Source organism: Macaca fascicularis, chromosome 7, assembly GCF_037993035.2.
Source record: "Macaca fascicularis isolate 582-1 chromosome 7, T2T-MFA8v1.1".
In the NCBI taxonomy this organism is placed as follows: domain Eukaryota; kingdom Metazoa; phylum Chordata; class Mammalia; order Primates; family Cercopithecidae; genus Macaca; species Macaca fascicularis.
In genome coordinates, this window is record NC_088381.1 from 104,335,170 (window position 1) to 104,357,466 (window position 22,297).

Below are 22,297 nucleotides of genomic sequence, written 5' to 3' on the forward strand. Positions count from 1 at the left end.
AGTAATTTAGGGAATCGAATCAAACTCACTACGAGCAAATAAGTGGTCCTGAATCAAAATGGAATAAACGATAACCCAAAGTCATTGTCAAGTCTCCCAGATGAAGAGATGTTCTGGGTAAATAAAAGTGACAAAGTCGTACCACCTAAACAAATGTAGAAAATAGATGCCACAGATCAAGAAATACTACTAAGGTGACCTGACTTGACAGCAATTGCAGGCAGCTTCTGAGAACTGCATCGGGGTTAAACGACAGAGATCCTGACGACCTGGGCGACAGGCCCTGTGCCGCCCGGCAGGAGGCTGCGCCCAGAATCCTGGGCTTTGGGCCTCTGGGGCCCAGCGAGGAGATGAAGAAGTCAAGTCTCCAGCTCTCCGGAGGTGAGACGGCCGCCGGGCCAGTGCTGGCTCAGAGGAAGACCCTGCCAAAAAGAGCGCTCGCCCCCACCCCTAGAGCCGACCCTGCGCAGTAGGGCCGCAGCAGGTCCCCGCGGGTAGCTCTGCAGGCGCGGGCGGGAGGCTACCGGAACACACGCTGAGGTCAGGCTGACCACGCCGCCCCCTCAGTCGCCGTATGGGGGGCTGGCGGCCAGCGCCTTAGAAGCGCCTGCTCTGCCGCAGGAAGAAAGACGCCCGACTGGCGCCCACTGCCCAAACCCACGCGGGGGCCAGTCAGCCAGTGGGCCGGGGCGGGAAAGCTCCGCGCGGCAGCGGGACATAGGATCGCCATCCGGGCCCTGGGCGACGGCTGGAGCTTGGGCGCCCCTCCAGTTGGACGTCATCTCCACGCGGTTCTTCCCAAGCGCCGCGAATTCAGCCCCCTGTGAAGATGCTTTGGCGAGCAACAGGGGGAAAAAAGGAGTCACTTAAATAGGAGAAGGAAGGGGGTGGTCATGAGGACTTGGAGGAAACCACACGGAAAAGAAATCCCCATCACTACCAAAAGCATTTCTAAGAAGTCCTAAGGTTTTATGCCTGGAGATTTCACTTTAAAAGCTGGAAAAAAATTATTCCACTGCTTTTAATTGAAGTAAACAAAGTGCAACAAATCCTAACTCAAATATGATTGCAGTGAGATTAGGGTCTAATTGCTTAGGGTTCAGGTGGAATCTGCGGGCTAAATCCTACAGGGCCAATCTGAATTTCACAATCATTCTGTCAAAAGGAGAGCGATGAGAGCCCACACGCTTCCTAACAAGTCATTTTTAACAGTTACAAGCTTCGCACAAAGACCACACAGGGCGTCTAAGAGATGCAAATCTAATCCCTGGTCATTCTACAGGCCTTCAACAAAGATGTGCTAAACCCTAATAGAAAAGAAATCAGTTCTCTGTCACCAGCCCCTGGTAAAATCTATTAGAGAATGGACAGAGCCGCATCTACAGCAGTTGCTGCAAAGGTTAAGGACAAGTACAAATAAGAGGGACCCAGTTTTGTTTTCCGTGTGAAATATCGGGAGAAGCTAACCCCCAAAGAGTGACGGGATTCGATCCGTGGCTTCGCATTCATTTGAATGCTAGAAAAAATAAACACACATTAAGACTTTTGAAGGCTCTGTTTCTGAATTCAAGAGAGATGAAACAAATTCGCCCAAAAGATGGAAATCTTTGCCTCGGAAATTATCGGAGAATATTAACCGGGAGGGACGGGAGCGCGCAGGTCGCCGAGGAAGGACGCGGGTGCCGCCCCTTGCTTTGGGGTGACAGAGCTGGGCTCAGGAGCTGGCCAAGCTGACTTCGCGAGGTGGCGCCTGGGCCTTTCCGGGGAAAGCCCCGACGGCGGAGCCGCGGCTGGGAGGGGACTCAAATGCTGGCGGCCTCTAGGCTGGGGCCGAGCAGAGGGTGTCGACCGCATGAAGTCTGGGCTGCCGCCTTCCCACCCAGACTAGCCGGTGCTGGGCCGCGGTCCCTCTCAGCTACCTCGGTTGCCCGCCTCGGGGCCCATGGAGAGGGTTCTGTGCCTCCCAGGCAGGGAAGCGTCTTGATGTGCACCCCGGCGTTCACCAAGCAAATAAGGGCCTCGTTCACACAGTCGGTGTCATACTGGGTATTAAAAGGGTTGTGTTGCAGCTAAAATATCTCACAGTGTGTTGAACCTCATAAAAAGGAGTACCCGGATTCCAAGCCCCTCGAAGTCCCCAAGCAGCCTGGAGGGTGGGGGGCGGGGGACTCCCCTCTCCTTCTCTCCACGCTGAGCCACCGGGCAAGCCCAGGCCTCCTCCTGCGCCGGGGTCCCCGGGCTCTGAAACTGCGAGCGCCCTGCGGAGCCCGGCCAGCGGGGCAGGGGGTGGGGGCTGGGGGCGGGGACCTGGGGGGTGCAGCCCAGCCAGAACCTGCGGCCTAGCCTGATCACGGGGAGCCGGGATCCGCCTTCCATCCTGGGAAACGACTCGGGTTAGGGAAGCGGGGTGGGTTCCGCTCGGAGTTCCCAGGCAGCTGAGGCTCCCTCCAAGTGACGCCTTTGTCCAGGCCGCGCTCGCGGAGAATAAAGGGGGCGCTGTCCAACCGCAGGGTCGGGGAAAACCAAGGGGCTCTTTTTCTAAAATGCCCTCTCCAAACTACAGGGAGGAGGAATGGGACACGTGTGCAGAAAAAGAGTTTTGCCTGTCTCCACAGAAGTTTCTAGAAGCTATTTCCTCTCCCCTTGGCCTTGCCCTCTGCCCCCAGGTTCCCTTGAATCTGTTCCTCCACAGGGTACAGAACCCGGCGCTGTCCAGGGTGGAGGAGCAGGTTGGGGTTCGGCAGGCGAACTCCTGGTCCTGACCCCTGGACTCCCCAGCCTTTTAATTTGCTCTGGCAGGACAGTTCCCCTTCTTAAAGCCTGGAAGAAGGGAAGGCCAGCTTTTCTAGGTTTTGCCCCTCAGCTCAGAGACAGACTGCCATACACACATCTGCTTCCTCCTTATCCCTCTCTATGCCCCTCCAGGGGAGGCATATGCCTTGGGTCCCGGCTGTACTCATTCTTCCCCATCTACTGACATTAATTGAATTTCTCCAGGCTGCGGCTTCTCTTTGCTTCCATCATTTTTCTCCCTAGTCCTCTGATAGGCTGACCTTGGCTGTTCTCTGGTCTTCTTACTCCCCAACTGGTCTCCCATATGGACCTTACTGGCTTTCATTATTTATTACTTAGCCCATCCACTTTCTCTACTTTTCCTTTTAGTACTGACATTAGGATAAACATTGCCGAATTACCTATAAAGTAGGACTGCAGCCATGACTGGAATTGGACAAGAAAGCAAAGAAAACATAGGCATTGCAATAAAGAAATGGAAAATAGGGAAGGATGAAGAAACAGATGAAAAGTAGATAATAAAGTCGCACCAGGCTGTAAAAACAAGAATAAGATGCTTGATGCTTCTGCACATGATCTTGGGGTAATAATGAGGGTCTCACACACCTACACTTGGGAGGCAGAAGGGGTCTCCCTGAGAAGGGCAGGCTGAAGTTTCTTCTCTCTGACCAGGATTGCACCTGAAGATTTGGGTTAGCGAGCGCCTGTGCATCCTGGGCCCGGGAGGGTGTGAAGGGATCAACACAAATCACAACCACTTCTAGAAATAGTCATGTGGGCAATATATCTCTATGGGGCTGTCAGATGACTGCAACTTCCTGTCCTGGATCTCTGCTGCTTTTGGGCACCACATTCCTGTCCACCCAGCCACGCCTGGTCTGAGGCTGTGTCCTCAGTCATGGGAGCCTGTTTCCCTTTCCCCTAGCAGACTAGGTCCTGTGGGTCCCAGCATCCCCCTCACCTCCTGCCAGTTATAGGAGTTCTGTCCTCCCAGTTTGCAGAACCAGGGAGCTTGTGGGAGGCCTTACCTCCACTGCCACCACCACCTCACCCCAGGGCAGATTAGTGCCTCTGGGTCATTCTCAGTTATCCACAGGATGGGTTCCAGAGACGAAAGAAAAAATCTAGAATTTATAGCTGGGGGTGGAAGGCGCAATGAAGGAGGTATAGGGAGGAAGAATGAAATATTTAACTCTTTGGGGTTCTTGCCATTTGGCCCCTATTAAAGAGAACCCTGGGGCTTTTAGAATGAGTTTTGCAGGAAATTGAACAAGCAGGGCCATGAGCTGTAAAGAATCCCACCTCCATCCCCCGACATACACACATCTTATCTATTGGTTCTTCTGAGATCTTCCCAGAAGCAAAAATGCTTTACAAGGATATCCAAAAACACAGCACCTGCCTACGAGGCACCACTTTGAAGAGACTGATAAATTACCCCCCTTTGAAATAAAAATGGAATTAGCATTAAGCACATACTATTATTAGCTTGAGTTTCAGTCTCCTAGAAAATTCGTTAGATGTTGATATTTGGGCAGAGACGGAATCTCTCTTTTCCTTAAGAAAATTTACCAGGGAAACAGCAGTACCTCGCTGGCTTTGTTTGGTTTCGTTTATTTGTACAAAGAAAGATTGTGCGTTAAGAGCTTTTTTTTAAAGCCCTACAAGTTGGAGTTTGCATCATCGTCGTTACCTAGTGAACTAATATTTGTATATTCTGGGATCTAAATTCCCGGGAAGTTTCTACTCTTCCGCACACCAGACTTGCCGCTGTGATCTCCAGGAGGGGTTGGGGGCCGCGTCCGCAGGGGGCGCGCGGCCGAGGCTGTTCCCAGCGCGGGAACTGGAGGAAGAACCTGGGCAGGGGCGGGGCGGGGCGCGGGGACGTGGGGACGCGGGGACGCGGGGACGCGGGGCGGGCGGGGGCCGAGAGCCAGGCTGCCGGCTGGGTGTCTGGAGAGAGGCCGCGGGTGGGCGGGGTAAGGACTGGGACTGGGGAGACTGAGAGGTGGGGGGTGCGGGAAGGATGAGGCTGCGGGGCCGGAAACTAAGCGCCTGGGACAGCTGCTTCTCTTGGTCCTGGAAATCAAACTTTCGCAGCGAGAGACCCTAAGACAGCTCGCGATTTCAAGTGCCCACACTTCTAGTTTAGACACTTGGCAACCCATTTGGAACAGCCGGGCCGCGAGGGGCCCCCAGGTCTTTGGCGGCGTCGTTGGGAGGTCGCAAAGTTGTCCCTGGGCTTCCCTGAAGGCCCCGCAGACTCCCTGCCAGTCCCGGCCACACCCAGCCAGGGATTCGCAGCTCCAGCCTGAGAATGTTAACCCCGGCAACCCCTTCTGGCGGCCATTCCCTTAAAAACCAATTCAATTTTTCTATCAAGTTTTCTACCCAATGGGTAGACTCTTCATTAAATGACTGTTAACCAGTACCGAGGAGAAGCACAATCAACAAGGTTCCTCTGTCACCTTTCTTGCCGGTTTTTTCCTCCCAACCATGGAGTCTCCATTTTCTAAGCAATTATATATTCAACAGTAATATTCCGTTTAAAATACGTCGGGACCGAAGACTGATGCCCAAGGTCTGAAGCTGGAAGAAAATATTTAGTGCTTGCCTACAGATTCTGTCACCCATCATCTGCTCGGAATGCGCTCGGTATCTTTCAGCGTGTCCGGCTCTTATGATTGCAAATGGCCCTGTTTTCAAATGGAAATAAGACTTGCAAACTGATTATGTGTATTGAATCAGAATCACTAGCTAGATCCTCTTGTTTAAAATGTATTGAAAAAAGGATGATGGCTGCAGACCTCTGTAACCAGCTCTGTCTCTTCTCTGGGAGGTCGATCTATTTTGCAACTTTTTGCCATTTGAGCGTGTTTCAGCCAGATAATTACATTGCCATTGTGTTACCGGCCCAAAGCTCAGACATGGTACACACACCACCTCCCAGCCGTCTCCCAGGCCCTTCCCTCTAGGATCACCCCCTAAACACCACAGGCACAGTATATACACAGTCATCCACCATCACCCCCACCTCCCCATCACTTTGACCTAGCTATATATAACCAGCACTTCTCAGCTGCCCCAGCCTCCGTCAGAAGCCCACACACTTTCACCAGGAACAGTTGTTTCTCTTTTCTCCCAGTCCCCTTTCCAGCCCCCTTTCTCTCTTCTGTCTTTCCAATGAGCAGAACCACATACACAACCCCCAACTAGCTTTCACAGGCGCACCACCAATGCAATCTAAGTATTTAGCCATGTTGAGAATTTTCAACAACTAATTGTGTTGATGTGGCATTGTAATTGATAGAAAATGGTTAATACAGGAAGGTTAATGTGAACATGTTTGCATGCTACCATATATCTCAAAGGGTTTCTCTTTCTCTTTACCCCCACCCAGTGCTAAATGATGGCCATAAGTCGGTTGGCTTTTTGTTAAATACTTCTAAAAAGTTTTTCTGTTTGATTTCAGTATGAAGTGAATGGACTATGTAGATGTGTAGAGAGATGTCTGAGCTTTTTCTATTGTGTGAGTTGTAGGTATGATACAACGCAGCACTTCCAAAGTTTACTGCACCCAGGCCCAGGTGCAGGAGTCCTGCCAGGGAACAGTACTGCCAGGGAGCACTAATCAACATTTCAGTTAATACTGCCGGGTCAGTGGGTAGTAATGAACTAGCTACAACTTTTGTTGCTGTGGCTTGCGGTAGGAATGTGTGCTGTGTGCACCACGGTGGTTTGAGAGTTGCAATTCTTTCTGAAGTAGAATCAGAAGGGAAGGAAGAAGCTGTCACTGCACAGCCCCCCAGGCCCTTAGTCGCAACCCAGGTCTTGCAGACCTTGAGGCACCATCAAGTGGCCAGGCAGAGAGAGAGATTTAATCCTCTGCGGCTTGAGTCTCCTCTAGAAAAGTCTGTCGCTGCAAGTCTCTTCAGAGACCTAATGCTCTGGAAGCCTCTGTTGGGACCATAACTTTGCGAGGTTCGCTTTACACATAGGTATATCCAGTTCCTTAGACACTGACTGAGTCTCCAGGTTTATGGCAGAGCGTGCAGTCAGCTCAAAGGAACTAGCTCTCGGTCCTCTTCGTGTCATTACGGTAATTCCCAGGTTTACTTCTGCGCGCGCGCACTCAGCCCCGCGTGTGCTGGAGAGATCAGGTAAATCAGTAGCACGCGAGCCAAATAAAGTCTTGTTTTCCTAGAGCTTTGGACCTTTAGAGCAGTAGTATTAGGAGGGAGAATACAGGCAAGGTAGAGGCCAACCTGTTGTGGGTCGTTTACCATAGACTGGATCCAGAGCACAGGGACAGGGGAAGGATATCCAAAGATACTTCATGGCCTGATATCTCTGATTTTATAGAAATGAATGATCAGCAATCACCAATACTCTAGAAATAGAATGTTTAACACTCCACCAACAGCCTGCTGTTACTAACAGCAAGGTCTAACAATTAAAGACCGGATTCTCTGGAAATGTGTGAAATAGAGGGGAAAAGGGAGAGGAAAAAAAGTTTGCCTTTTTCCTTGCTGTCAGACAACACTCAGACCTGCATTCTTATTTCCACTACTATGTGAAGGCTTAAAGGCTGAAATCAAGAAGACGTTTGCAACCAATGCAGAGCAGAAACAGTTTTCATTTGTTTGTTGCTGTTGTTGCCCCAGGGCAGTAGTATTTATACCAATGATTTTTATAGGTGGGCAAGTTCAGCCAGGGACAATATTTTTTTTGTTATAGAATGCCTCAAGAAGTCTTATCCACAGCTGTGTCTCAGACACCAAGTTCAAATTCTTTAGGAAAAAATTTTAATATTTCCTAAAACATAATTAGTTATCCAGAGTTTCACATGACAATAAATAAATATTCTAACTTAAAGTGGGTAAAACTAAAGGGTTTTGGTCTATTTGAATTTTTCAGGAAACTAATGAGACACCTTAATTGAGGTAGTGAATTTATTCAATGTTCTTGCATCTAACGGGTTCTGTAAAATCTCTGAGAATTCTATACTACAATTTTTCGTTTTGAATGTCTTATAAAATAAATATATGTGTGTAAGATAGATCGATATTTATATATACGTGTGTATAAGATAGATACATATGTATATATACCTCTATACACACATATATATAAATACATAGAAATCTGTGTGCAATCACTTACAGAGTAAGCAGAATCGGATGTGGATTTTATGTGGGAGGCAAGAGTTTTCTTTAACAAGTGCTTTTGCCTGCCACATTTATGTTATGTTTTATTTATATTTCAGGCAGAACACTAACAGTGATCAATTTATGTTGAAGTGTCCTACAAATAACAAAAATAGATAAAACAGCAAAATGGATTTAAATCTAACCCTTTCCAAAACTTGGCTACAACTCATAACAACAAGGGTAATAAATGCTTAGGTAGCAGAGGTCAAACGGGAAACATTATCAAACGAGGAGAGGCACAGGAGCCCAGGATCATGCCTCGATGCCCACCAAGTTGGGCATTAGGTCACTATCAGAGAGAAATACAGCCAGCCACTTCAGCTATGGCTTCAGCTGAGGCAAGAGCTGTGCTGCCAAGTTGCTGAGTCTGCTCTTTCTCCATTCCTTTGAGATTCATTAAAGAAAGTTCAGAAACACAACTACATGAGGTGAGGATAAGGGCACATGCAGACCCCCTTCAGTAAAACTTACTTTCATCTACTCCCATCCATATCCAATTCCCTCAGCTTGGGTGGACAAACTTTCCAGAGAGGGTGACTGAAAATAAGACTCCTTCTAGGAGCAACTGGCCGAAGGGGCACCAGAAAACTTTCCTATGCTCCAAGTTGAGGTAAGCTACTAAACTGGGCCCCACAGAGGGTGGCCTGAAGTCTCAGAAACACAACTGCACGAGGAGGAACGCGCCAGCTAGGAAGGCAGGGAGAGCAAGAGGAACATGGTGTCCAGCGTCTCCTAACCAGAATCTAACAGCAGAGAAAACATTCAGCCTCCTCCCTCCCAATACCCGTGTCTGTCACTTCCTTTCCATTCGAAAAGAAAGTCCTAGTTGAACTAAACAAGCCAGTAGCCCATGCCTAAGAACCATATCATCTCAGATTCTCATCTCCCAATGGGCTTCCGAGTTCTCCACAAATAAAATCGTCTACTCCGCTTCCTCGCGCTAATAATTGGGGGGTGGGGAGCAGGGAAGGGAGAGCGATGTCTGGAGACATACGATCAGAATTCAAGGCAGCTTCTAACAACTCTCTTGTTTATAGAAAATGAATGTCTGCCTGGCTTGCTTTTAGTTCAGAAAAGGGGTCAGTCTTTATCAGCACGGTTCACACAGATCCTGGATTTTTTTTCCCTTATCTTAAATTGACCCGCTTTTAAGATAAAGACATAATAGAGAAAGCATTGACCTTACCTGGTCCCTAATGAGCTGGAAGTCAGAAAACCTCGCTCTCATTTCCTCTTATCTGGATCGCCTGAGAAGAGATTCGCGCTACCTTTTGTGCACTCGCGCCTCGAGATAGCCCCTCACTGACGCCTGGACGCGGTGAGCGCGCTGAAGGCTGTGCGGCCTCTAAAGTCTGAGAATTCCTCCCTGCGGCCTCAAAATTGGAGAGTTGGATGCCAGACCAAGACACTGTCACTAGAGCTCGCTCCCAGCCCTGGCCCAGGAAGATTTAAAATTCCTTAGAAGGCTCACCAGCAAGTCTTTCCCTATGAAAGGCCAAACTCTAAGCTTCGGGAAGAAGCCTCCTACAAGGACACTGGTCTGGAGCGCCCGGGGCATCCGCGTCTCCAGGAGTGCGCGCCCAGAGCGTTTCTAGCGGAGACTGCCCGGGCCAGACTCGGATTTCATTCGCTGGGCCCCAGGCTACTTCCCACCGGGCCAGCAGCAGGGCCGAGCCGCTGCCCTGTTGGCTGAGGCATTCCCTGCCCCCATCCGCCTCCTGGCCTTGAGGACCGCAGTGCGTGCCCTTGTTGGTAGTCGCAACAGCCCGGGATCCCTGTCTCCCCTACTCGGAGCGTATCTGTCTCGCTCTTCTACCCTCTTCTGAGCTTGGCCCAGTCCCTGACCCCCTTGCTAGCTGAGAGAGCTGCTTTCCTTCCTCTCCTGCCCACAGCTCCCAGTTCCCAGGCTGGGGCCAGGGTGGGGAGCCGCTTTGGGATGCTAAACATCAAACAAGCCCAGTCTGGGGTTTCAGGGCCCGAAGCCACTAGAGCGGCTCTCCAAGGCTCTCGAGAAAGTCCTCGTGTTTACATGGCGAAGTGGGGGTGGGGAGAGGAGGAAGGGGGGGTGCAGTGTGCAAAATCTCCCCCACTCCTCGCAGCCGTTGGGGCCTAGGGATTGGTAGGGTACTTTGGCGGAGGCAAAGCTTCGCAGTGATCTCGGGGTGAACTGTACTTGCTCCCAAACCTCAGAAGCTTCCAAGCACCTCAGCGCCAGGGGCATCCTCAGAAGGCCGATTTCTCCGAGAGGGGAGGCCAGAAATTGGGCACGAGTTGATGCAGGAGATTCCCGGAAAGGAGGACGGTCGGCTTTCCAGAAGCCGACGGTGCTGTAGGGGCGGAGGGTGTCCCCAGGTTGCGGAACCCTCTTGCACTGCTCCCAGCGCCACCTATTTCCCTAATGAAACGCTTCAGAATGCGTTCTAGGTCTCTTCCTGCAGCTGCTACAAGTCCCCCAGCCGGGAGCGGGAGCGGATGGAGCTATCGTGATTGATGGGGAGAAAGAGACTGAGGTCCTGTTTGTCTCGGTCCCCAAACCCAACTGAGTTCAGCTTTCCCCGGGACAAGTAAACAGACTTCGAACTACGCCGACTCTAGACGTCGAGGAGAAGAATGTACTTGTTGGAAACTCCATCCAGTGCAAAGATGATAAGACCGAAGGTACCACAGCCTACTCAAATTGTGACTCCCAAAGGCTTGCTCCCGGTTAGAATGGGGTGCGGGGCAGCCGCCTGGACCACAGCCGGGCACTGCCAGCCAGGTCCCCGCCCGGGTTTGGGCTAAGCTGGGGCAGGTTTAGCGAAGCTCCAATTCCGTGGGATCCGGACCTAGAGCCAAACAGCAGCTGCAGTATCCACATCCCCTTCCCGGCCGGCCTGAGCTGGGTGCCTTAGCCACCTACACTCCCGGTCCCGGAACCACAGCTGACCATTCCAACGCAAGTGGTCAAACTTTACGGGTTTTTGTTTGTTTTCCAAAATGTGAGACCTGCTAAAATCTCCCTTCCCCGCCTTTCAACCAGCACACTCACTAGACCCAACCATCCTCTTGGGTATCTTCGAGTCCCTCTGGATATTGGAAACTGTATCTCAGCAGTGAGGCCCAGGTTTCTGAGGGAGAAAGCCCGGCCTAGCCCCCAGTCCTAAGGCACCACCCCAGAGGAGCCTCCAGGAAGTCAACAAAGAGGACTATTGGGACCGGAGCGAGGACTCCGGCCAGTCTGCTTTCCTCACAAGCTGTTGGTGGGGGAGCGGGAGGGAGGGATTGGGAAGAGATGCAGACATAATGAAATGAAAGAGGGAAAGAGAGGAAGAAAAAGAAAGTTGAAAATCTAGGCGAGAAGTGAGTACATGCCAAATAAGAATCAAGTGCCCATAATCCAATACTTCCAGGCCTAGAGGAAAGTGCTGGGAGGGGCATCTCGCTCAGCTGCCTTTCGTCCGTAGATTTGGCAAGGGTGACCCGCAAGAGGCTACAGCCCCTCCAGGGACTAGTTTTTCTATGTTCAAAACCATTCCTTCGCCCCTCCCTCTCATCCCTGATGGGTCTCCCAACACAAACCCTAAGCACTGAGTAAACCAGGAAATTAGAGGTTGGAAGAAGAAATCAAAAATGATTTTTTTTTTTTTTTTTTTTTTTTTTTTGCTTGGCATGGGAGGTAGTGGCTGGGAGGTGAAGAACTGCAAACAGGAGAAAGATTCATTACTACAAAAATTTAGGATCCCAGAGAGAAAAACCGGTACAACAAAGAGTGAAATCTCAGCTCACAAAGTCCTTCCTGGGACGTCCTCAGGCCTGTCACCCAGTGTTACTCCATTGGAGGCCAAAGGAGCCAAAAGCAGCAGGGGCTGTGGGTGTCTGCTGCTGGTCCCCGAGAGGGATCCCTGTTTTAGGGCAGAAATAAAACCCCAGAATGACTTCCTCACTTTTGAAAACAGCCTCCCACCGAATTCTGTGAAGGAGCTCAGCCACGGATTAGAAATAAAGATTTGATGTTCAAATCTACAGAGGCGATCCATTCGCTAAAAACCATAACTCACTCAGAGTTATTTAAAATGGGTGTCCTCTCTCACTGTTTTAGAACTTTGGCTCAGGTTTGTGAGACCACAGTAGATACTTCTGAAACTCCTATCAACAGAAGCCTGACTCAGAAAATGAATTCTTTGGTCTCTTTCTCTTTCTCTCTCCCTCTCCCTTTTGGTGGAAGTAGTTTGGTATTTCGGTCCTCCATTGCAGTCTCAGGACTGCTCCAGGTTTGGTTCCACACAATTTCTAAAGAAGAACAAAACTCCCTCTTCCTGTGGGGCAAGGACTCTCGGCCTGGCCTCCTTACCTCCTTACCCGGTTCAGAATCCTTTGAGCTCAAACCCAAACAATTTGAATCTCATCAGACCAGAGACAAGATCCTCCCAAGCCCCCGCCCTCAAAGCCATTTAAAGCCAAATCAAAACCAAACAAAAAGGAGGGTTTTAATCAGAAAAAGAATCTTTTTAATTTGTATAATTTATTAGAAGCTTCTTAGGAACTATTTTTAAGCCAAATATCTACATAAGTTACAACAGAAAAAGACTGACGCCGCAAATACCAAACTGCCAAATAATATACACAGATTTGTCAATGCCCATAAAAAAAAGTGAAGGGCTGGAGACTGGGAGTGGTTTTTCTTTTTACAGCAAAATGTACAGATTACTAAAAACTAGGCATTTAGTCCAACTTTTGACAGCGTTTTACAGCTACAAGTTCACATCAAACATAAACAATTTTCGCGGAGGGCGGTCGCCGCTGAGCCTAGGCGGCCAGAGGGTGCCGGGGAGGGGGCACTTCCTTTGTGTCAGTGACAAGTGGGTTATGTCGAAGACTCTTTCCTCTCCCCAGCTCCCGTCCTCCCTTCAAAAAAAAAAAAAAAAAAAAAAAATTCCTGGTATTTACAAGTGAGTCCACTTTGCTGGCAGAGTGTGCCCAGAGTGAAGTTTGGTCTTTAGAGTCCAGAGCCATGTCACAGAGCCCACTCCAATCTGTGCCCCGCCCTAGCGTGGGAAACCCATTTGAATCACCAAAAAAGACAACCCCGAAGCTGTTTTATGCCCTTCTCTGCTTAAAGATTCCTTAAGAGATTGGGTGCGCTTGGTTGTTTTTATTTTCTTTAAAAAAAAACACACACACAAATTTTAGGGGGGAAAAAAAAGAAAGAAAGACGTCCAGCAGTTTGGCCTTTGTGGTTTTTTGTTCCTTGGTCTAAACGCGGCCAGGTTCTTAAGAAAAGTCGAAGCGCGTGGAGCAGCGGTGGATGGTGGTCTGTGTGGCGGGCAGGAGGGAAGTGGTGAGGCAGAGCGCTGGGCTAGGGCGGGCCCGGCGTCCTCTCACCAGGTCCGACCATATAGCAAAGTGGAGCAGGACATGGTGCCGTAGTCCGAGCCCGAGGAGTTCAGGTGGGACAGGCTGGATACCTGGCCCTGCAGCGCCGCGGGGCTGGCGGCGTGGTGCGCCAGGTCCGGAGACTGGCCTGCGCTGCCTGGCTGGTGGCCCGGGTGTGCGCCAAGGCCAGCGCCACCGCTGCCCACGGAGATGGCCGCTGCCGCCGCCTGCGCGGCCTGCGCCTGCTGCTGCGCCTGCTGCTGCGCGTGGCCTTGTAGGCTGGCGGCGCCCGGCGCGGGGGCACCCGCCTGGCACGGTTTGCCGTCTTTCACCAGGACTGGCACCGCCACACGTCGCGGCGACTGCTGCTGAGCCTGTTGCTGCTGCGGGCACCCGGCGCCCCCGCCGCCCCCGCCGCCGCCGCTGTCCTGCTGCAATTGCTGCTGCGCCGCCTTGTCCTTAGCCTGGCGCTTCATTTTGTAGCGGTGGTTCTGGAACCAGATCTTGACCTGCGTGGGGGTCAGGTGGATCATGCTGGCCAGGTGCTCGCGCTCCGGCGCCGACAGGTACTTCTGTTGCTTGAAGCGTCGCTCCAGCTCGTACACCTGCGCCTGCGAGAAGAGCACTCGGCGCTTCCTGCGCGGCGCGCTTGGCAGCGGGGCCATGTTCTTGCTCACGTCCCCCAGCGAGCCCAGGCCGCCCATGCCGCTCATGTTCATGCCGCTCGCCGGGCCCATGAAGCGGGAGACTGTAAGCGACAAACGCACAGCGTCGGCCGGGGCCAGGCCGAGCCAGGCCACCCCTGTTTTCCGCGCCATTGGCCCGCCCGGCCCGCCCCAACCCGACGGCGCCCTCCTGACCCAGGCAGCCTAGCGCTGGGCCCCAAGAGGCCCATCCGCGGGGAACTGCCAGCGCCTGCCCCAGGCCGTGCCGTCGAGGGCTGCACTAGAGCGCTCACAGCCTCAACCCTGGTTGCCCTCCCTCAGTCTCAGTTCCCTCTTTCGAACCAAAAGACGCATTGGGGGAAAGGCCGCTTCTGCTCCTTTCGTGCCCAGCCCAGGTCAGAGCAATGGGATTAGCTGGCCACAGGCGGCGAACTGGGCTCAGGCAGGGAGCTGGGGTCCGACGGTAGACCCCAATTTGGAGAGGTTAGGAAAGGGGGTGTTGACTTCCAAAAGCTGGAGCCCCCAGACGCTTTGCCTCTTGGCTTCTCTCCTGTCGGCCTCAGTGAGGGCACCTGCTCGGCCCCTTAGAGTCCCCTCTGGAACTGCGAGTCCTCCCACCTGCCCAGACTCCGCTGGAGAGAGGGCCGGGACGGGCGCTCGAGTGCCTCCCAACAGGGCAGCCTCCCTCCTGGCCGGGCCTAGCCTCTCCGCGCTCTGCTCGCCCCTGCTCCTTGAGCTCGGGGTCGCTTCCCTCGGCTCCCCGAGGTCTTCTGCGCGGAACAGAACTGCCAGTCCACCGCGCCTAGGAAACGCCGAGTACCCGCATCTGACCGCAGGACCCCAGCGCTACCAAGTGCCTGCTCTTGGATCCCCAGCCAAGCAGCGTGAAGCATCCCCAGCTCCCGCACCCAAGTCCCTGGCGCCGCTGCCGGGCCGCCCTCCCTGATGCCCAGCGCGCAGCCTGCCGGCGCCGCGCCTTCTGGACGGCTCTCGCCTCATCTCCTGAGCTCAGCCCGCGGCCCCGCAGTGGGGCGGCCTCACTTACTGGCGGGGAAGCGCGGGTCTGGGTTGGCGCCGTACCATCCGGGGCCAGAGGCGCTGTTCCTCATGGTGTCCTGGTACGGCGGCAGCTCGCTCATGTTGCCCAGGTTGCCGTTGCAGTAGCCCCCCACGGCGGAGTGCGAGAGCTGGGGCACCCCCGCCGCCGTCATGTGGTAGGCGGCGGTGACGGCGCCGTGGTGCCCCACGGCGTGCTGCTGCATGGCCGCGGCCGGCGGTGCCGCCTGGCCCTGCCTGTACGCCGCCAGCGGAGCCCCCAGGCCGCCGCCCTCCATGCCCACTTTCTTGTAGCTTTCCTCCAGGGGACTCAAGATGTCAGACACTGAGAACGGAGTCGTGTGCTTTGGACTCATCGACATGATTCGGCGGCGGCTGGAGGAGGAAGGAAGAGGAGGAAAAAAAAGGGAGAGGGGGAAGGCGAAGCCTCGCTGCTTTTTTTTTCTCCCTTTGCCAAATATTCTGGTGTTACCTTAACGCCGATCTTGTTGGAGGTACACGTAACGGAGTGGACCGAGTCCTCCTTAATTGGCTTGAGTGGAGGCTCGGGGGCTGCCTCGCGTTTGTTTTAGCCCGGCGCCAGGTTTTAGGCAGCCACCAGAGGCGGGGCGTAAGCGCTAAAGCAACAAGACAATAGAAGCCTACATCTTGCCCGAGATAATTAGCTTACATGCTGATGACAAGGTAAACACCTTTAAGTTTCACTTGTCAGGATTTTTAGGTCTCAAAAGAGAGAGAGAGAGGCAGAGACGAGACCCAAAGCATTCCCCCCTCCCTTGGACACCCCCACCCCCATTTTTTGTGGGGTACCAGCGGAGCGCGGGGAGGAGGTGGAGGGGTGGGGAAGGAGGAGGGAACCGAGAGCGGGGAGGGCAGGAGGTGGGGTGGGGGAGTAACCGAGGAGGAGAGATGGTTGGGAGGAAGGAAGGTGAATGCTGCTTTGCAACCAACTTGCTGAGTTACAAAGTGGAACCACTTTCCAATTCGGTCGGGGTTCCCCGGACATGAACAGGTCTTTAGGAGAAGAGGGCCGAGGGACGGGGTGGGGGTTTCACCTGAGCCTGCCGGGGCTGCTCCTCCCTCCCGCCGCGGCCTCCCAGCCCCGCGCCTTCCCACAGCCTCCGGACCACATCGGGCTTCGCTGCGCTGAGCCCCAGTCGCCAACAAATGAGCGAGCGAGTCTGGGGACGAACCCTGGGGCCGCACTGTTGGTCTACGTGTCTGTCAGTCTGTCTGCCTCTCTTCTGCCGCCGTCAGAGGGACACCTCTGCTCCCCGCCCCCTTTCCCCCTACCCGAGAGAATCCGAGCGGGCGGAGGGGGCGCTGAGTAGGGGATCGACTGCCTCCCGGAGGCTGTCCCGGATCCCCGAGCCACCACCCGCCCCCGCAGCTCAGTGGTTTTTCAGTGGGCCACCCCCACCAACACGCCTCCCCCCAGGTCTTTCCCCACCCCCACCCCCGGCCGAGCAAACACAGCACTGGCCCCCCGAGCTGGGATGATGGGAAGGGGTCTCACGGGAGGGTCCGTCACTGAAGTTGCCCCACCTCGAACAAACCTGGTGTCCCTGACCCTCGCCCATCTCCCAGACACGCGGGGTTCTGGGGCTGAAGCTGACTTTCCGAGGACATCACAGCCCCAGCACCCGAGCCCAGAGCCACGCTGTTTTCCCCTCCGATGCTTCAGGGAGGGCGCGGGCAGGGAGCGGAGTGAGTGCCCGCCAGTCTGTTGCCGGGCGGAACTGAGCCTGAACCCCGGCGGCGGGAGCGCTGGCCAGGAGGGGGCGAATGCCGAGGTGCGGGAAGCTCAGCGGGCGGGAGGCTGGGCTGAGGCTCGCCTCCGCCCGCAGCTCAGCCATGCAAAAGTGCACTTGCTTCCCGGGAATAACCAAATATCTTTGTTTAAAGTGGTGGCGTAAATGGCCAGTCGCTTTGTGGCCACGCTGGATATTAGTAGATGAGGATCATTCTGCTTCAATTGGGCGCCTCTCATCCGACGAGCAAGAAACTGCTTAGGAGGAAGTGGGTTTCCTGTCTGCGCGTTCCCAGGCTTCAAGTGTGGGCCCCGCGCCTTGAGGGTCCTTGGGCGCCTGGCGAGGGGGAGCTGTGGGCTGCGATCCCCAGCGGAGTCGGGGGTGTCCCCCGCGTTGTTCGGACCAGGCCGGGGCCTGCAGCCGAGTCGACTACCGAGTGGAGCCCTGAACGGCGCGGATTTTGAGACCGACTCCGGTTTTTTTCCGTGGATTTTAAACGTTTTTATTATTGTTTTTGTTTTGCTTTCTTTTTGGTTGTTTTAGCCTCCTCTGCGCGCCGGGGGCTGGGAGGGCAGAGCGCTCCTCGGCCGGGCCTGGCGGGTACCTGCAAGACAACCGCGCTGGTCAAGGAGCTTCTCGAATTTAGTTTTTGTTTTCACATTTTCTTTCCCCTCCTTGTAGAGAGGGAGCTCCTGATGATGATGAACAGGCAGTTTTGAGCTACTTAATTCATCCAGGCTCCCTTTTTAAAATTATTAATAGCAATTATAGTAGAGAAAGTTTTATTTGTTTTTAAAGATTTCAGCCCTGTCCTTGAAGAGTGCTCTTACTCCCTCAATACAAAGCCAACGTCTATACTAACATTGGCTTTTCTCACAGCCTACCTTCTTTACCAGGCTAAAGAAAGCTCAGGGCACCCTCCGCCCTCCCACCTGCGCCCGCGTTTTTGTGCGGTCCCCACGGCAGTGCTGGGGAGGCCACTCTACGTTTGCGCAGGGAGATGCGCTCGCCGCTTGTGTTGCGAAAGACCAGCGCGAAGCCCCGCTCCTTGCCCTTCCTTCCCAGGGGCTTCTCTGGGGGGCGCTCTCAGGACCGGCCGAACTGAGCATTGATTACTGTGGTGGCTAAGCAAGGAGGGGAGGCGACGCCGGGCTTAAGCGAACCACAGAGGAGAACTGGCAACGCTGAATACAGACCTTGTCTGCAGGCACGACCTGGCCGGGCCTGCGTCCCGAATGGGGTCTGATTTCGAAGGCGGGGTGGGTTTCCCTGTCACCCAGCTTCTTTCTCTGACTCGCCATTATTTCATAGTTGTTGGTAAGTTTAAGAAACACCAAGTGTAGAATGTTGTACATCTCTCCCAGTCTCAACACCATTTAGAAATGGAGATCAATCTTCACAATGTTTTTGTGAGATTCAAGTAAGATAGAGCACATCAAAGTGCTTTGAAAGCTTTAAATGTTTTTCAGCTCAGTGCCAGCACTGAAGATGCGGTAGTTATTATCATGACGATCCCCATCCCCTCTTTAGGTCCCCAGACCTGAGTAAAAGGAAGAGTTGGGTGAATCTTCCACAGCCCCTGGGTCTTCGTCCCTCGGCAGCTTTTCAACCTCTCAGCAGGCCACAGGCGCACGTGGCTGGCAGCTCCCTGGCCTCCGGCTCTGAGAGTCCCGGGGCAACCGGGCCTGCAGTTCTCGAGGAAACCCCCCTCCCCGTTCTGGACAAGGAACCCCCTCCCCAAGAACCGCGCAGCAGGTGGCGAGTCTGGGAGCTGAACTGGAGCCAGGTGGCGAATCTGGGAGCTGAACTGGAGCGGAGCTCGAAGTGGCTGGGGCGGGCAAAGATTCCCGCTTCACTCTGGGACCAACTGGAACGGCGCTTCAACCTCTGCCTGCAGGGGTGCTTCTCGCGCGCACCAGCAAGCTCTCGTCTCCACCTCGCCTGGGCCTTTGCAGCGCCCTGCCGCCCAGGCTTCAGCACCTCTCCTACCCTAACCTTCTCAACGCGCGGCTCTGCCTTCTTCACCAGTACCTCTGCACTGCCAAAAATAAGCCCGGAGACTAAGGCACCTGTGGGGAAGAGAAGGATATCTGTATCTCCGAGCTTATCCAAGCAAAGACCTCGAGAGTCCCTCCCATGGCCCAAAACACCTCCTTTTGACCGAAGAGCGTCCTTTCTTTCCGCCGCCTCCTAGACTCATGCTAAATAGGGCAGACCCCGGCTAACCAGTGATTTTTTTTTTCCATGAATACGAATAACCCCGATTCCACTTCGCGAAGTCTGCGCGTCTTCCTTTATCCCGCAACTAACTTGCTCCGGGGTGGAGTGGGCACAGTGGGGAGCAGGTCAGGGCAGGGCCCAACACTGGCCCCTCGCGGAGCTTTCCCTGGCGCAGCCTCACACTGTCGCTGCCTCAATTCCGACCACGCTCTGCTTCGCTGGCTGCGGCTCGACCGGGAATCTGAGGGGGCGCAGGGCCAGGATCGGCCCTAGATGCGCGGAATCGCCATCAGCCTTTGCTTACACCAGCGTGGCCACAGGGAAACTCCCTTCTGTCCCTCCAGTGTCACTTTGCTAGACAAGAACAGAGGGCTCATACAGAAGGCTAATTTGGGGTCTGTAGCTTGGACCGGGTGGAACTGAGGAGGAACCACCTGTCTCACCGCCCCACTCCACAACTGCTTTTTCTAACTCCCTTTGTGGTCCTCCACTCCTCTTTAGGGCGCTGAGCGACTCTGTCTCTTGGTAGTGTTATTTTGCTTCAAGTTTTATCACCATTTTTGATTCACTCAACAGTATTTATTCAGCTGGGGCTCTGTGCCAGGGACTACCCTAGGCCTGAAAATTCAGCCTTAATCTAGGTGTAGCTCCTACTCACACGGAGCTTACACATTCACAATAAATCACCCAAATAATATGTAGTTACTTTCTGACAGATGTTACTGCAGGATCCAGTGAGATAGAGAGGGTTGTAATGGAGGTTTGTGTGTGTGTTTGCATCATTTCTTGATCTCCCAGCATTCCAAGGTCGTGAGAGGAGCCCCTGAGTAGAAGTCAGTCCTAGGTTTGAACCCTGGCTTTGCCTCTTTCCAGCCGTGCAGTACCGCCCTTGTGGGCTCCTGCCACACCCTGGAGTCACACCCATCACAGCCAGAGTAAACCAGTGTGTGTTTTCTGGCTTCCCTCCTTGAGGGTGAGCCCCATTTTTATCTTTGAACCCCCCCCCCCAGTGCCTCAAGAAATGCTAAGGAAACACAGCCTCCTAGCACCTGTTTCCTGAGTGTAAAAAATGGTCACAACCTGCCCTGTGTACTGGCCTGGTTTGTGCTAGGGATCCAAACAATTCAGGATAAGATCATGTGCCTGAGTTTGTAGATCACAAAAGTCGCTAACAGAAGGAGTTACTCCTTCTGATTCTGTATTTTGGATTTATAGAAACTGAATCTAGGCCTCCCACCTTCGACAAGAAGCACTTGGGCCCCTCAGTTGCTACCGCGGGTCTCCCATAGCTAGGCACAGGCTTCTAGGCCGGGCTGAGCTGGGCTCGCGAGTGCCATCGAGGCAACCAGGCGCAGGGAGCGGAAGGCAGGAGTGCAAATGGGCGCTGGGAGTCGCTGCTCCGCAACCCCAAAATCTGAGGAATGCCTCCGGGGGATGATTTCTCTCTGGAGGGGTCTCGCAGGGCCCCCTCTGCGCTGCTTTCTCAGGCACCAGAACCGAAAGCCTCGGGAGGGACCGCTGGAGCCCGGGGCGTGCAGACAGTCGGCTTTCACAGACGCAGTGGAAGGAATGATCCCTCTACTGCTCCCTCTCCCGACTTGACTGTCTAGAGTCTTTGAGGGGACTTTCCTTTTGGGAACGCTTTTCTCAAATCGTGGCCTGTGGGCAGACTGGGAGCGGGGCGCCGAGACATCCGAGCGCGGCTTCTGCTTTTCAGTTTCCCTCACAGGCGTGCCCTGCGGAGGGAATGCGAGGCGAGGGCGCGTCTATGCGGGCCAGAGTCAGCCGAAGAGAGTCCGGCCCTTAGGCCTTTGGTGTTGAAGAATCTGCTCCTCTGTCGGGTCAAGCCCCACTAGAAGTTAACACCTGTGGTCTCCAAACTTGCCTATTTTCCTGTCACGTAGTTCAAGCCAAGATTCAACTCGTCTTGAATTTTTGTATTTAGAGCCCCTACCTCCTCCACCGACTCCAGGGGCGCCCTCTGGCGGGAAGAGGCCTGGGGTAGGAGGGAATCTGGGGAGCGGGTTACAAAGCAGAGAGCAGCGGGAGCTCAGCAGCCCCCTTTGAACTGCAATTAAACCAAGACGGAGACGGGAGGTGGGAGCACGGGCCTGAAACGGTCAGGCGACCCTGCGAGGCCCGAGCTGCAGCCCTCCGCGGCGAATCCGCCAGACGCCCCCGTCGGAAGGGGCGGGGACACCTCCGGGGCGCTCTAGGGCTCGTGAGGCTCTAAGGTAAGTTTCGCAGCTGCTCCAGATAATTAAAGGACAGATTCCGGAAGTATCCTGGTGGCGGCGCGGCTGTTTTCGCCCCAGGACCTATGCAGCCTCATTCAGCTTCAGGTAGTCGAAACCTATAGCTCTTTCTGCCCCCCATTCCCCAACAGATCTCAGTCCCAACAGTGTGAGCCCCTGGGCCTTGGGTGTTCGCGTTTCCCGCGGGCTTGCCAGCAGCGCTGGGGTTCCCTCCTCCGCTCCTTTCCTCCTCTCCAACCTCACACCCCAGCCCGTCTCCCCGACACCCCCAACACTTGTCCCAGACAGTTTCTGGTGGCCGCAGTACCGATCCCAGGCCAGTGGGATGGGGGTGGGGAAACGGTGGAGGGGGAATCTCCGACGCCCAAGGTTTTCTGGGACTCGACAGAGGCTGGATTCCCCCTCGCTGCCTAGGACTTGTGGGCTGAAGGTTGCAGACCGAGGCGAGCCGCAGCGCCCTCTTCCGGCCGCCGTCTGGAGAACTGCAGCCTTAGAGCGGTCTCAGGGAAGCTTTGCTACTAGGTCCCGGGAAAACTGGTAGTGGTCAGAGACTGGTAGTACATCCTCCACGCATTCGCTCATTCTAACTATCCACCCGACCATATGTCAGGCAGTCTCTTGGTCCACCCAAAGCCAATATAAGTTATGACTGACTCTTTGGATCATCCAGTCTCCTTGCACCTGCTATTTGAAAGAGCCCAGGTGTAGATCAGGGCTTGGAAGCTGCTCTTATGCCTAAAGTCCTCTTTTAATTATGCTTTGCCTTGGAATCTTGTTATGAGAATGTCCTATCCATGTCGGAGGGCACTTGGAGGCATATTTGGTGACCAATGGAGTAGCTTGTACTTGCTGCATGTCCTTTCTGGAGGAGCAGTGGCCCTATTAGCTTGACAGCCTGACACAAGGAGTTTCTGCCTTGTGTTGGAGCAGTAGGAGCATAACCCCTAGAAAATATTGGAGTAAGAAAACTTCTGGGACTAGCTACACTCGGTGGG

General features: G+C 53.9%; 3 protein-coding genes and 1 long non-coding RNA gene across 41 annotated transcripts in view; 2 read left to right on the plus strand and 2 right to left on the minus strand.

Moving 5' to 3' along the window:
- Positions 1-9,966, minus strand: part of LOC102117647 (surfactant-associated protein 3) — a 40,378-nt gene extending 30,412 nt beyond the window's left edge. For 17 of the 33 annotated variants that reach the window (XR_012415728.1, XR_012415735.1, XR_012415727.1 and 14 more), the window contains exons 1-2: positions 9,475-9,966; positions 9,190-9,369 (exon numbers count right to left, since the gene is read on the minus strand). Coding sequence is in view for 3 of the 33 variants with exons in the window: in XM_065548734.2 (XP_065404806.1) it covers positions 9,475-9,561 (87 nt within the window). In the remaining 30 variants the exon portion in view is untranslated. Of the gene's footprint in view, positions 1-9,189 lie in introns of all 33 variants that reach the window. The other 16 variants (XR_012415713.1, XR_012415712.1, XR_012415711.1 and 13 more) reach the window with 5 other exon arrangements.
- A 2,501-nt stretch (positions 9,967-12,467) lies between these two features.
- On the minus strand, positions 12,468-16,823 carry NKX2-1 (NK2 homeobox 1). Of its 5 annotated transcripts, XM_073997242.1 has the most exons (5): positions 16,633-16,823; positions 16,132-16,365; positions 15,549-15,693; positions 15,066-15,451; positions 12,468-14,103 (listed from the first exon to the last, which is right to left on the minus strand). In XM_073997242.1, exons 4-5 carry the CDS (start codon positions 15,436-15,438, stop codon positions 13,361-13,363), a joined length of 1,116 nt encoding a protein of 371 aa, XP_073853343.1. In that variant the 5' UTR covers positions 15,439-15,451; positions 15,549-15,693; positions 16,132-16,365; positions 16,633-16,823; the 3' UTR covers positions 12,468-13,360. The 5 variants fall into 5 exon arrangements, with proteins under 5 accessions (XP_073853343.1, XP_045252223.1, XP_065404800.1 ...); XM_045396288.3 differs by lacking the exon at positions 16,132-16,365; XM_065548728.2 differs by lacking the exon at positions 15,549-15,693.
- On the plus strand, positions 15,673-19,096 carry LOC135971962 (uncharacterized). Its single transcript, XM_065548731.2, has 2 exons — positions 15,673-15,760; positions 18,358-19,096. The coding sequence occupies exons 1-2, from the start codon at positions 15,747-15,749 to the stop codon at positions 19,019-19,021; spliced, it is 678 nt and encodes a 225-aa protein (XP_065404803.1). The 5' UTR covers positions 15,673-15,746; the 3' UTR covers positions 19,022-19,096.
- Positions 19,097-21,334: 2,238 nt separating this feature from the next.
- LOC135971963 (uncharacterized) overlaps positions 21,335-22,297 on the plus strand; it is a 107,223-nt gene continuing 106,260 nt past the window's right edge. For both annotated transcript variants that reach the window (XR_012415738.1, XR_010588443.2), the window contains exon 1: positions 21,335-21,389. This is a non-coding gene — a long non-coding RNA (uncharacterized lncRNA). The remainder of the gene's footprint in view (positions 21,390-22,297) is intronic.